Below are 15,305 nucleotides of genomic sequence, written 5' to 3' on the forward strand. Positions count from 1 at the left end.
CCACCGAAAAATAAAACATACTGGACTATACATTCCTTGGGACTCAGCACATGAAACAAAACAAAAACTCAACATACTAAGAAACCAAATAAACACAACCATAAAACTATGCTCACCAGATAAAATTAACGATGAATAAGACAAAATAAAACAATACTTCATCAACATCAATAAGTTTCCTCCACAAACCGTAGAAAAAATTATACGCACACACCTAGACAGAAAGTAAAATCAACCAACAAAAGTAAATACATCTCACGAATAAAAAAAATCACGAAAACATATACTGCTGCATTCCATATATTCCTGACATCAGCAAACAAATAACCAACATTTGGCAAAATTAGTAACAAAATATGACATTCCAGTTAATACCAAATTTATTCAAAACCAGGCACAAAACTGAGGTCTATACTATGTAAAACTATACTGACAAACACCACACCAACATTATTTATAAAATACAATGTGATAACTGCCACGACTTCTATATTGGAGAAACAAGTAGAAAAATGGAAACCAGATTCAAAGAACATAAAAAGTCACCTTCATACGTTTTCGAACATTGCAAATCAAATAAACACAACATAACCATAAAAAACACTCAAATACTAAATAAAGAAACAAACATAAACAAGCGCAAAATTAAAGAAGCCTTACTTATACTACAACTTAAACCCAAAATAAACCAATATAAAGGAACGCCTTCAGTGATGTCGAGAAAACCCACTTGTAGAGTAATATATGCGCAAAAACGGCTCGTTTGAATTGAGAAAATATTTTACATAGAAGGTTGAAACGTTGTTCGCTCTTCTACATAAAATATTTTCTCAACCCAAACGAGCCGTTTTGGATATACATTTCTCTACAAGTGGGTTTTCTCGACATCACTAAGGAACCAGACTTGATTCGAACTACGATTCTGTTGGTTTTTCTGGACTAGTCCACAAAAGAATTAAAGCTCAGAAACTCGTTTCACTAATATTCCTTGTTGAGATATGGGACATCTCGTCTTTTTACCCTAGCGGTGGAATTTTAACCAATAAGAAAAATGGTTCTCGTTTCTCGTCATTAACTCCACGTGTACACGAGTTAACTATTTGTTGATATAATTTGTGGTACTAATCCAACTATGTTTTCTTCAATATATATAAAGTCAGAGTCCATCTGGTGCTCAGGGGTGAAAACACAAAGATAGTGGAAAGAAATTAGCTAACACTGTGTTTGATAAGCAAGAAAATCGATACACTCTACCAGCTGCCTACAAAGTCACAATCAAGACCTGTACAATAGCAGTGGTACATTAACTCATCGTATATCATCACACTATTGGTTTTTGTGGTTAATTCGTTTAATTTTTATAGTTGCCTTAGGCAGGATACAATTGTTCTACGACGAAATATAAGCCTTAACGTTGAGTCTATTAAATAACCCAACATGCTCATGGCTTATGAGGTAAGAGCAAACAGGAGAGACTTTGATAGGACAATTGACTTCGAGGCGCTTGTGGCATACATATACTCGATCATAGCTTCTCTACACTCCCAGCTCGTGAAACAAAACAAAGCCATAAAATAACGACAGAGAGGAGAAGCCCTAAGGTCCTAGTGATTATGCTCCCATAATAGTTGAAGATGAAGCAGTCGCGAGGGACGTAAGAAACAAGTTTTTGACTTTTATCTTTGTCCCTTTTCATTCTTCACGTAGGCTGTGAATAATGGAGGCGAAGTCCTTTTGTATGCGTAAAGCGATTACGACATCGTTGTGGAACCCGAGAAGCTGGCAGTGATGCAGTAAACACTTCAAGTGATTGAAATGTATTGCGATATTTCAGGTTTCCCCTAATGTTCCTGAGGTTCTTTTAACAACCTATTCACAACATTTTTATGATTAGTTTTGAATTAATTTCAAGGTTCTAACAAGAGAGGAACTGGACTTCATGGCAAAGAAACGACTAAGCTGAAGAAACTATTTCCATAAACAAAGACCAGAAAAATGGTTGATATATACAATGATATTTTTACTTCCTGTGTCCCCGTGTTTGTCCCCCAGTTGCACAACGCTACATCTGCGGACTTACAATGCATAACTGTGTTTTGATACTCGTGTTGAGCACAGATAACCCATTACATACCTCTGTCCTTAACTTCAAAAACAAACATTTTGATATTTTATATTTTTTATATTTCTCACAAAAGCAGATTTCTTTTAGTCGCAGTAGAGTTAATATATTTGTTTCTTGTCGTGATGGCTAGGGAACTCCAGTGTTCTTTATACAAAAAACAATTTATTTTCCATTTAGGTATAACTAATTCTTTATTACACGAATCATTACTCAGTTATCTCATTACTCCAACAATGTTTTTTTTTCTTTTAGGCGTAGCATGGCCTGGTGGTTAGAACATTCGACTCCCAATCACTGAGTCACGTGTTTCAATTTCCATCACCAATATGGTCCCTATTTCAGCTGTTAAGGAAGGAGGGACGTTATAACTTTAATGGGCAATTCAAGTTTTGTTGGGTAAAAAGAATGTCCACATCGTTGGGTAGATACTAACTCAAGGGAACCTTTAGAGACTCGATGACTTGCATTCTTGTAAAGTTGTTAATGTCCCCGTATTTTTACGGTTTAAACTTCCGCAACATCTAAGCTAAAACTAGCATATAAAAACATAAAACTTCTGAACCAAATGTGGCCTTATGACAAAAATCCGAACTTTGGGGGTCGAAGGTATGTTACTTTAGAGTAACAGTTAGTCACAGAATGTAATCAGATAAGACTCGCCTCAAACCTAGCATACCTGTTTACTATGTTTCTTAGCGTTAGTTTATGAGTACAAAATTAAGAACATGTAGCGTACAACTGTGCTCCTGTCACAACCCATATCGTTGTCATGTAAATGTGTACGTGTACCCCTATTACAATCCATGTCGTTGTCATGTACAGTGACGTATGTATTTGAATGATTATACTGCAACTGATGACGGTCTTATCTCCAAGTGAGCGTGTTTTTGTCCCTCCAAGTAAGTGTGTTATGTCTTTCCAAGTGCGGCTTGGAGGCAATTAAAATGTTACAGACACAGTGTGTTTTTAAGACCATTAAACTTCCGAATTGAGCAGTCAATACCACTGTACAAAGTTAATGATAGTTGGAAAGTTTAACGACTTGGAAACAACTGCTCATGTCTTCATTATATTCCCTGAAACTTGGTGATTATAATATATAGTAACTTGAAGCTATTATCTGGAATTGGTGATAAATGTATTCATAATTGTTAGAGTTGACCAACTTATGGAATTACGTCTTTTTGTTTAACAGTCAGTGGCTGTCTGTTTTATCCTATAGGAGAAGAACTATGTCGAACGCGGTGAATCAAACCTCGGATTTTAACATTGTAAGTCCGTAGACTTACTTCTGCCCCATCACAAGACTAACATATATCACGAACAGCTTATATTCACGTACATATGTCTGTGTGTGAAAGTTTATCTTAAAAATAAAGTAGTGCTTTATGATAAAATATTGGAATCTCAATACCATATTTTCAGATCTAGAGAGTTGTAAGAAATTATATCAATGTTGTATAACTTTATGACGGTCAACTAAGCATTATAAATATATGTTATGTTTTTTAATTTCGCGCAAAGCTATACAAAATCTATCTGCACTAGTCGTCCCTAATTTAGTAGTGTAAGACTAGAGGGAAGGCAGCGAGTCATCACCGCCCATCGACAACTGTTGGGCTACTGTTTTACCAACGCAATTGACCGTGCATTATAACGCCCCCACAGCTGAAAGGGTGAGCATGTTTGATGTGACGGGGATTCGAACTCGCGACCCTCGGATTACAAGTCGAGTGCCTTAACCGCCTGGCCTATAAATCTATGTTAAAATCGCTATACAAGAAATTATATAAGGTATATTCTGTTTACGAGTTAGTTTGTTTAAACGTTTTTACTGAAACATTTCGTGAACATAACATGCCATTAAGCAAGTTCGAAATGAATTAAAAACAGCCACACTAATTAGGAATAAAATATATTACTTTGTCGAATCAGAGCCGTGTGTGTTCTGTGTTTTGTGTGCCTGGACTTTTAATTCGAGGTTCCAATTTAGCAGCTTGCAACGCAAAAACATCTTCTGTATCCCTTAGGACCATGAGATCGCTATAAAATTGAAAGTCAAACTGCACTACTCAGTCAAACAAATGTAGCTCAAGAGTTGGCGACAAGGACTGCCTTTTTTATAATATATCAGTTTCGAAGCAGGGATATTTACACACAGAGATAGCTGTTTTGTAGCTTTACAATAAAATATTAGTATTCTCAATTCTTCTGTGAAACTCTACGCATTTAGCTTATTAAGTAACAAGGTTTCATATCGGTAACTATTAGAGACATCAGTCAGTGCAGAGTAGGGACAAGTTGTCTAAAGTCCGAACCATGTCTATTATAAGTCGAGGTTCATTAGGTTTAAACCTCCCTAGCCTGTCTGATCTTCAAGCTCATAACATACCTCATCTGATTGTTCTTTTAACAAAAAAGACACGATAAGGAACAAACAAACATTCCAGAAAAACATAAGCCTCAGATGCCATTTATCTATCCATAACATAAGTCTTGGTTTATGACGTCATGCTTACCTAAACAAGTCACTCCTTGCCATTGACTCATTTTGTTGACTGTCAAGGACCGTGTGTCTGCTGGTGTGTAACATCATTCACATGTTAAATCAACTCACGCACAGGCGTCTTTGTTACTACCGAAACCTCTTCTTCCCTCTCAACTGACCTGCCTTTACTGCCAAAAAGACCTGTGCAGCTAGGATTGGCTTCAATAACCATCCACGGACCCATGTATGAACTTGAAAGACCATCATCCTCGACCTTGACGGATCGCCACGACGAATCACCAAACTATTAGAAACGCTTTTCTACTATAATTTAACAAAGAGTTCTGCCTATGCTAAACACACCGAAACTAATTCTTAATGGCAAACCATTTTTATGAGGAAAGTTATTCACCTTTTAAACGAAATTAAACGTATTTATACAGAATAGACTGATAAGTCCGTATAAAACGTTAAGTTACAAGCGATAATGATAACTGTTATTGGTTTTTCGTCTTATCATGACTAGATATTAAAACAACTAACTGCTCTGGATTTTAAGACAGTTTAACTTAACAAAATGGTAAAAAGATGACAACATTTTCTGTAATATAATCAACCATATATTTTTCTATTTAGGGGCTATTTCTTTAAAGATTGATTCTTAATAGTATAGTTTGGTTTTTAATTATTCAAGTTCTGAAAAAAACAGAATTATGAAGATAAGTTCTAAGTTTTTGTTATTTTTACAAAGCATGTTATTTGGAATAATAACAATATGAAAAAAAAATTGTATACATTTTTTGTTATTTTTAACGAAGTAGAATATTTGGTGGCAAATCGTGTGATTTTTACCTTCCTTTGAATACAAGTTATTTGGTGGTAAAACGTGAATTTTTCTGTTCTTTCAATACAGGTTATTTGGAACAACAGGGTTATGTTCAGCTTGTAACAAGACTATCCCAGCCTTCGAGATGGTGATGAGAGCCAGAGGAAACGTGTATCACTTGGAGTGTTTCGCTTGTCACCAGTGTAATCACAGGTAGAAATTGTATTTTAACTTCATCCAGTTAACAGCAGTATAGTGTAACAACAAAGATATGTCTGGGTCTCTCGCAGCTTTAAACCATTGAAACACTTTTACTCCTAATGAACTAAATATTGTTGCGCCTATAACGCTGTTTATTCTAAAAAGAACACGGTTAGCTTTTATTAAACACAGGACATTAGAATTACGATATTACTAAGACGTCGAAATATTTGTCGGTTTTAAAGTTGGATAAATAGGAACTGATTTAAAGGCTTTATTTAAAATATTTGTTGTATACGAGCGACTGCCAAGGATCCTGCGAAAAATCCATAAGAAGAAATCCACAACTGAGCAAATTATCACTGCAGTCGTGTGAGCTTTGATTAATGTTATCTAGATGGACATTGGTATAAAGCAAATCCGTAAAGCCTATCTCATTACTGTACAGTCTAGTAGATTAACTTCACGGATCTCTGACAAAATTGTACCAACAGATGTTAATGTTACTGTTTCCATGAGAGGTGTTAAAGTAATCCCTGATATAAAATATGATTTATTATAAGTCTACATAAACAAGATGGCGGTTAGAAAGCTGAACGAAAGTGTAAATTAGACCTCTTATTAATCTTTCGTTTATTTACTTCAGATAACACTCTATATTATTGGTTTGTTATTAAAGAAAGGGGAGAACACATAAAAGATCATCTTAAAGTTAGATACACGTTAGTTGGATCGAATACTTAAATTTAAATATTTTAAAGAACAACTGACATGACATAATAAAAGGTCTGTGGGAACCTTGTGGTTCGAAGAAGATTTAAGTATTGTGTTACGTCGCAACATACTTAAGACGAAAAAGCGAAACGGACTCATTCAGGCGGACACACCCGATCTATGTCTGAGTAAACTATGTTACGGAGAGTGAACTTTTTGTAACACTACGTAACGTATTCACGGAGCGACATGTAGTCACTGTACAAGACAGTTGTTTATTTGTTTATTTTGAATTTCGTATTAAGCTACACGAGATCTATCTGCGCTAGCCGTCCCTGATTTAGCAGTGTAAGACTAGAGGGAAGGCAGCTAGTTATCACCACCGACCGCCAACTCTTGGCTACTCTTTTACCAACGAATAGTGGGATAGATCGTTATATTATAAAACGTGAAACTTGGGGACTGTATGATACCATTAACAGTGCTTGAGTTACAATACAATAGCTTCGATACAGAGCATGCTTGAAGTAATACATTTACAGTAATTAATTACTGGAGAAAAACTGTAATACAAGAGTAAAGCTTGTAATCCAAGGTTACAGTAACTGTGTTACAAGAGTTAAGCTGTCATATATGGTTACAGTATAGGAGTGATGTTATTGTGAATGTATCACAAGAGTAAAGCTTGTAATCCAAAGTTGCAGTGACTGCATTATAAAAGTAAAGCTGTAATCTAAAGTTACAGTATAGAAGAATTTTATAGTGACTGTATTACAACAGTAAAGCTGTAATACAAGGTTACAGTATAGGAGTAATGTTATAGTGACTGTGTTACAAGAGTAAAGCTTATAATACAAGGTTTCAGTATAGGAGTAATGTTATAGTGACTGTGTTACAAGAGTAAAGCTTATAATTCAAGGTTACAGTATAGGAGTAATGTTATAGTGACTGTGTTACAAGAGTAAAGCTTATAATCCAAGGTTACAGTATAGGAGTAATGTTAGAGTATCATAAATACCGAACCAAGGAGTCAACTCCAAATGATATATCACGTTATATCACTTACATTTTAGGGTGTGTTTTTTTTTCTTGAAGAACGTAATGTTTAGAATTTCAGCATACACGTGTCAAACCACATGAATTTTTTCTTAGAAGTGTGCATGTACTGTCTTAAATGCTTTTCTTCCAACTTTACTGAAGTTTGATTTAGCATAAAGTTACAGAATAGGTGATCTGCGATTTTCCTAGCACTGGTATCGAAACTTGAAATTTGGCGTCTCAGTCTTTGGAACATGCCTCTGAGCCCCAGCATGCGTTTGCTTGAAGGTTATTCGTCTGTAAAGATAAGTTGTTACATAACAACTGAGTGGTTCACTCGACCAGAGAAAGAGGTAACGAACCACACGAAACGAAGTTCCTGGTAACGACTGGATGATAGCTGTAATCACCTGGCTCGATTTTATGGTCAGTGCATTACAGAGTGTAGAACTTTTTACCTAATCTGTAACAATCAAGCTCCAATCAAGAGCATAAGTAAATTTAATGAACTGGTCCATCATATCCGATCAGTGGATGAGTGTCATACGCTGTCTTGTCGTATGTCACGTTTTCTACGATATCTGTACAGATAGGAATGGACCATTATTTCGAGCCGCTATACAGATTTCATTGTATGTTTGCGGACTTCCAATGGCACTATTTTTTCGGCTAATTTTCCGTTTACTCTGGGGAGGGATGGTAGCTCAATGTTTGTGTCACCGAGTTTGTTCACGTGCTCTTTTATCGAAGCGATCAGTGGAGGGTGGGGTCCTAATTCGTTCTTAGAAGGCGGCAACTTGATGATTGAATTCGACTCAGATGCTTTAGTCAGGTTTGATTGAGTTTTTTCTTCAGTGGTCGACATTGATCCCTAAAACAGTAAAGAGAAAGTGATTATTTATCTTATCTTACTGTTTCAAGAGACAACCAACAGAGGATAATCAACAACGTTTCCAAGGTAATATATTTGACTCATGATTTCGTGCAACGTTTGTAATAAAAGTAACATAATATCTGTCTAAATAGTACATTATTTTCTATCTAAACTATTTGAATCGCGGATTATCTTCTATTCAAATTGAATAAATCCACGATTATCTTCTATCCATATTGAATAAATCATAGATTATCTTCTACCCACATTGAGTAAATCATAGATTATCTTCTACCCACATTGAATAAATCCTGGATTATCTTCTCCTCAAACTGTATTACGACTATTCTTCCTTCGAAACTCAAAACTCGCAGGTTTTTTTTTTCCACAAAAACGTCTTGTGTGGTCGGTTGGCTAGGGCGCTAGACTCATGATCTGATGGTCGCGGGTTCAAATCATCCTCACCACCAAACACTTGCCTTTTCAGCCGTGGAGGTGTTATAATGTTACGATCAATTTCACTGTTCTTTGGGAAAAGAGTAGCCTAACAGCTGGCGGTGGGTGGTGTCGACTAGGTCTTCCCTCTAGTCTATCACTGCAACATCGGAAACGGTTAGCGCGGGTATCCCTCTTGTAGTTTCACGCAAAATTTGTAAAACAACAATAAGAAAAACAAACAAACTTGATTAAAGTTTAGTTATCTTTCTTCTTGACAAAATCATATTCCTACTTAATATATTTATAAGTGTACGATTATAAACTCGTGACTGCTTAGAGGTGTAGAATTAATGGGTGGTAACGTAAACTCTGAAGGCGAGTCAAAAGTATAAGGAACTACTTGCTAAGAAAAATCGAGCAGTTTCCAATCAAATTAAGGTATGTTATCTGATTTTAGTAAAATAACTCTTCGATTTTTTTTACGCTGCTGATAAGCTGAAACACGTAGAGTAATCCTAAATCCTTTCTGAGAAAGTTAGTGTCCTATTGGCTGCGGTCACTTGCTCTGAACTCTCATTACACATGCAAGTACCGACCTGTGAATTTTAAAATTCAAGCTTCTCGTCCCGTTGTCAAAAAAATCCATTCCGCACTTTGGGACTGTAAGAGCGTCAAATGATTATTGGTCTACAACCCTTGTTTGTTTATAGTATTGAAAGTGTTGGCGGTGAATGCTTTTGGCCAACTGCCTTCCCTCAAACTTAGGAACGGCTAACGCAGATGGGCTTTGTGTAGTTATGAGTGTATTCTAAGCAAACAAACACTTAAATATCTACAGACATGAAGAGATAGCACCACGTTATATAAACGTCACACCATATGGCCGGAAATATCGTCAAATGGAATATATCTAGGCCAGTCGTGTTCATAGATAACGTAAGTAAACACACTGTGCTTGTTACAGTAAGCCATGAAATGGCTAACACGCTTCAATTATATGGTTAATGCTGTATCAAAGGCTTCATTGACACATGTACTTGACAGCAGTCATAAGTACAAATGTTACTGTGATCATAAGTATATGGATTAAAAGAAAATTGCATATGAAATATAACAATTGATTAAAATGTTATGAACTATAAATAACAGCGTGTCATAACTTATAGGTCTGCAGCTTAATTTCGTCATGTCCAAAGCACATAACGCCACCCTACGTACATTCCATAATCTATCTAGTGTACGTGGAAAACGTTCCCAAACTACAGAAAAATCCGTACACACTGCGTTCAGCAAAGTGACCATTTTTATTTTTTATGGGATATCAGAAAAATCCGTTTCATTATTCAGCTGCATGAGATACTAGACTGCTGAGTGGATGTGGCATCTAAGCAAAGTCTGTATACGTAATTTATGTTGTTGTTTTATCAGAAGAAAATCCTTCATTATTATTTTGGTACTGTTGCCTGAGACATGTGAACAGCGTTTGCCACTGATCTATATATGTTCATGGACTCTCACCTTTTTACAAAATGCCATACTATCCTTGGTTGGGGTACGACTTGTTGCAATTCTATATCTGGATGGTCCCGGATTCACAATTTCATTCATATTCATTTGTTTTCCAGTATCATGAGGTATATGGAATACCTTCCTCCTGGGACTTCTAAATTCCCGATCTGAACACATGGTCTGAGTCTATGAACATTTTGCATGGGAAAAGGATATTTGATATCCTTCTCAGAAATGATCGATGTTAAAATGTAGTTCTGATACATTCTGTTCAGCTGTGATTGTCGCGTGATTTGTTGATTTACGTAAACACAATCGTTTCAGCACTCCGTATTTGTTGGATAAGTAAACACGGATATTTTGTTATCGTTTAAATAAAAACATAAACTATCGACTTCATACATAGAATAATTATGTAAGCGAAGGTAAGCCGAATAAAGTAAAAAGCTACGTTATGTTTGACCTCAATATCAGTTAGCTTTCTAATTATTCAGTTTCTTGAATACACATGTTAAATACACATCTGTTAACTTTAAAAGCGCTGGAATGCTTGAATTAGTGTCTATAACAAGGTATAAATGCATCTTAACCAGAGTATTAAGTAATTTTGATATACGTTTCGGTTACACAGTAGTAATAAGGATGAAAATTATAAGAACAAAACTGGACATCTGCTAGTCTTAAACTGTTTAACGACTGTTCCAGGTTTTGCGTGGGAGACAGGTTCTACCTGCACGACAACAAGATACTATGTGAGTACGACTACCAGGAGAAGATGGTGTTTGCCAACATGTCGTGTGACAACATTGCTCAGATGAAACGACAAGCAACGAAGATCGGATTGGTTCGTTCAGTGGAGAGCTGTACAGAGCCAGTTTGTGGTGAGGCGAAATGACAAAAACTACCAGGAGAACTCAACTTTACAAAAGATCTAGGAAGTCTATGCTCCCCCAGAATCTCGTGAGAACAGCTGTGACGTTGGCAAAGTGAGGTTGTAGTCTCGTGACATGATTATGTGTATTACTGACAGCTGGTGTGCGATCTCCGGGAGACTTCGGAGAAACGTGGTTCGGTTTCTCCTTGTCGGAGTATAACGTCTTAAAAGAAACCTTATGTGCAATAATTATTTTGATCTAATGATCTCAAAACTTTATTACCGCTTACTCTCTCCCCCTCTTCTGGATAACAGCTGGTTAAAAATGACTTTTCTGTGTTACTATAACAGAGAACTGTAACTTATTGCTTAATGTTTCATGTTTGGAATTCGTTTATTTTTCATGTGAAAAAAATAATTATTTAAGCGATATTAATCGACAAAATCACGAAACAGAGAATAAAGAGTAACAGCATATTATGAATTTATACCTTCTTTGTACCCTACTATTAACTACAATATAAAAGAACCTTCATTCTTAACCCTAACATAATGAAAACCTACAACAAATCATAAGGTAATATAACCATAATATTATACGTTTCGTAAAATAACATTATTATAAAACCATAGCATAATCTTTACTTAAACCAAAATATAATATAACCTCCGTGCAAACCATTTTTATAGAATACCCTTAATGCAAGGCATAACAAAATGTTCCTGAACAAACTGTGACATAATGCAACCCTAAATCGAATGGTAAAGTAACTTTTTATTTCGTATTGAAATAGTTTTTACATTTTTTATATATGTAAATTACTGTCGGATGCTGGCCTTTTAAGATTATATAATTTAATCCTGTTTTTGTTACCCATTATTTAATCGCTTGTTACTCTTCTAAACTCTAATCGGTTCATAATTTCAAGTATTTTTCCTTCTCAGTATTTTTTATCGTTATCCTGTTTTACGTAAACCTTTTGGCGCTGCAGATGTGAAAAATATGAAGAATGATACGATTGTTATGCATAGTGATGAGTACATAACGTGTTATTCGTTTTTCGAAACACATTCCTAGAAAATATTTAAAAATAATTCATTGATGTAAGAATAATATTTTTTTTCAAATAGTTATGTTGTACTGGTTGAAATTACCATGATGCAAATATTAATTTATATTATAAGCTTATATCTTATATTTAAGGCTAACTTAAATCTTCTAAATTGGCCAAACCTAGTGAGAAACTACAAGATTTATATCCAAAAATGTCGTTAGCACTCAACTGATGAACCAGTGCATTATAATCAATTTAGATATTACATATTAGTGTTAGGCCTATTATATTTTTAACATTGCCGTACATATACGTATATAGTCGCTTAGGAGTTTTCAATAACAAGAAGAATATATAATAATAATTTTTTAACCACACTATGTTCACCATGTTCATTGCCGACGACACAGTAATAAAGCCCTTAGTGGCACAGGGGTAAGTGTGAAGGTTTATAGCGCCAAAAGTCGATTTTCGATAGAGCACAAATAGCCTATTGTGTTCCTTTGTGCTTAACTACAAAGAAAAACATAAATAAAATACAAATATTATGTATATGATAGGCCTAATACTAATGTATGATAACAAGTATAGTCATGTTTCGCCAGATTTAAAGGGATATTCGGACCACAACAATTATTAATGTTTTATGATCGTTATAAGATTTTACGTAATAATGGTATAGCTGATTTCCTATGTCGATTGTTCAGCTGATATTTCATTTACTTGATGATACACAACGTAATCTGATCCGAAAGTACTATTAATATAATTATTTTTAATATTTCAATATTGTCTTTTAAGTAAAATCTTCCTTTTAAAACACGTTGAGATTAGTGGTAGCGAGTATAATGTGGCTATCAATGTGATAAGAAGAATTGAACTGATGACGTATTTCACTGGGTTAGTGCAGCTGTAATGAAACAGAACCTTGTAGTTCGTTAAAAGAAATATGTTGGTTATACTGTCTGTTTCAACTTTTCATAGGTCATTGTTTACATTCCTGCAGATTAGGGCTTCACTTCGATCTAATTGAACGTCACAGTTATATGTTCTTCATTTCCCGTTAAACCTAAGTACAAACTTTTAATATTTTCCGCACATGTCAAGTGACATTTGTCTTCTTAACTCACATTGTACCACTTATTTAATGTTATCAATCGTGCCTCTGGACAATTATCGTATATCATTGTTTGACGTTTATCCACATTGTGGTAGTGATTCTTCAACTGAGTAATGTGCATGTACATTAACTTGTACAAATGTTTCCAACAGTTGTAACTCTAGTCATGTTTTATAAACGTCTAAACCCCAAATAAAAACACTAAGACAAAATGGAGTGTTGATAATATCACGTGATTAATACGTTTCGACATGTCACTAGATTCTAAAAATAGTTTCGTTGTATCAATAGTTAAGAACTCATGTATTATATTCTATTACCAAAACCAGTCTGATCAGAAATTAATAAAAGCCTGTGTTATGGTCTATTGTCAAAACCATTCTTATTCACAACTCATAAAACCGTGTGTTATATTCTATTAACAAAACTAATTATAATAGAAACTCATAAAACCGTGTGTTACAGTGTATTAACAAAACCAGCCTCATTAAAAACTCATACAACGTGTGTTATAAACTTTTACTAAAACGAATCTAAGTAGAAACTCATAAAACCATATGATATATACTACTAAAAACGAATGCAATTAGAAACTCATACAACGTGTGCTATATACTATTACCAAAACGAATTTAACTAGAAACTCATAAAACTCATAAAATTAGCAGTCTAATTAGAAATATATAAAAACCTGTGTTATAGACTGTTAACAAAACAAGACTTATTAGATATTCATAAAACTATGTGCTATGTACTAATACCAAAACTAGCCTAATTAAAAATTCCTGAAACCCTGTCTTATATTTTGTTACCAAAACGAATCAAATTTTAAACTCATAAAACGGTGAGTTATATTCTATTACCAGAACGAATCTAATTAGAAACTCATAAAAACCTGTGATATAGTCTATTAACAAAACCCGTATTATTAGAAATTCATAAAACCATGTCTTATATTATAAAAACCACACTAATTAAAAAGTAAAAAACCATGCGTTTTATTTTATTAATAAAATCATTTATACTAGAGACTCATAAACCATGTGTTTTAATATTCAATAGACAAAACCAGTCTAATTATAAAATTATAAAACTGTGTATTATATTTTTTAACTAAACCAGTCTAATTAGAAAGTCGTATAACGTGTTTTATATTCTGTTACCAAAATGAGTCTAACTAGAAACTCATAAAACAGGGTGTTATATTCTATCTACAAAACCAGTCTGATTAGAAACTCATAAAACCATGTGTTATAGTCTATTGAAAACATTCTAATGGAAACTTAAAAAACACGTGTTATATTCTATTACCAAAATCAGGGTTATAAGAAAGTCATAAAAACCTCTGCTATAGTCTATTAACAAAACCAGTCTTATTAGAAACTCATAAAACCGTGTGATATATTCTGTTACCAAAATCGTTTTCAACAGAAATTCATTAGACCCTTTGTTATATTCTATTAACAAAACCAGTCTAATTAGAAACTTATATAATATGTGTTATATTCTGTTACCAAAACGAATTTCACAAGAAACTCATAAACCTGTGTGATATATTATATTAACAAAACCAATCGAATTAGAAACTTCTAAAACAATGTGTTGTACTCTATTAATAAACTCAATTACTGTAAACTCCTGAAAATATGTCTTATATTCTATTACCAAAACAAGTCTCATAAAATCGTGTCATATATTCTATTAAAAAAACAAATCTAATTAGAAACTCCTGAAACCATGTGTTATATTCTATTAGCAAAACCAGTCTAATTACACACTCATAAACCGTGTGTTATATTCAATAAACAAAATCAGTTTAAATAGAAACTTATAAAACCGTGTCTTATATTGTTTTAACAAAACCAGTCTAATTAGAAACTCATATAACGTGTGTTTTACTCTGTTACCAAAACGAATCTAACAAGACACTCATAAAAACGAGTCTAATTAGAATATCATAAAATCATGTGTTATATTATATTAATAAAACCAGTGTAACTAGAAACGCTTAAAACCATTTGTTATATTTTGTTACCAAAACCA

The 15,305-nt window shown here is 34.1% G+C and overlaps 1 protein-coding gene across 1 annotated transcript in view; it reads left to right on the top strand.

The window, feature by feature from the left end:
* The window catches only part of LOC143247222 (LIM domain only protein 3-like), a 47,536-nt gene extending 33,909 nt beyond the window's left edge, over window positions 1-13,627 (top strand). Inside the window, exons 2-3 of the mRNA XM_076494931.1 lie at window positions 5,527-5,652; window positions 10,919-13,627. Of these exons, the coding sequence (XP_076351046.1) occupies window positions 5,527-5,652; window positions 10,919-11,108 (316 nt within the window). The 3' untranslated portion in view covers window positions 11,109-13,627. The remainder of the gene's footprint in view (window positions 1-5,526; window positions 5,653-10,918) is intronic.
* The last annotated feature ends 1,678 nt before the right edge of the window (window positions 13,628-15,305 follow it).

Source organism: Tachypleus tridentatus, chromosome 3, assembly GCF_004210375.1.
Source record: "Tachypleus tridentatus isolate NWPU-2018 chromosome 3, ASM421037v1, whole genome shotgun sequence".
Taxonomy (NCBI): Eukaryota; Metazoa; Arthropoda; class Merostomata; order Xiphosura; family Limulidae; genus Tachypleus; species Tachypleus tridentatus.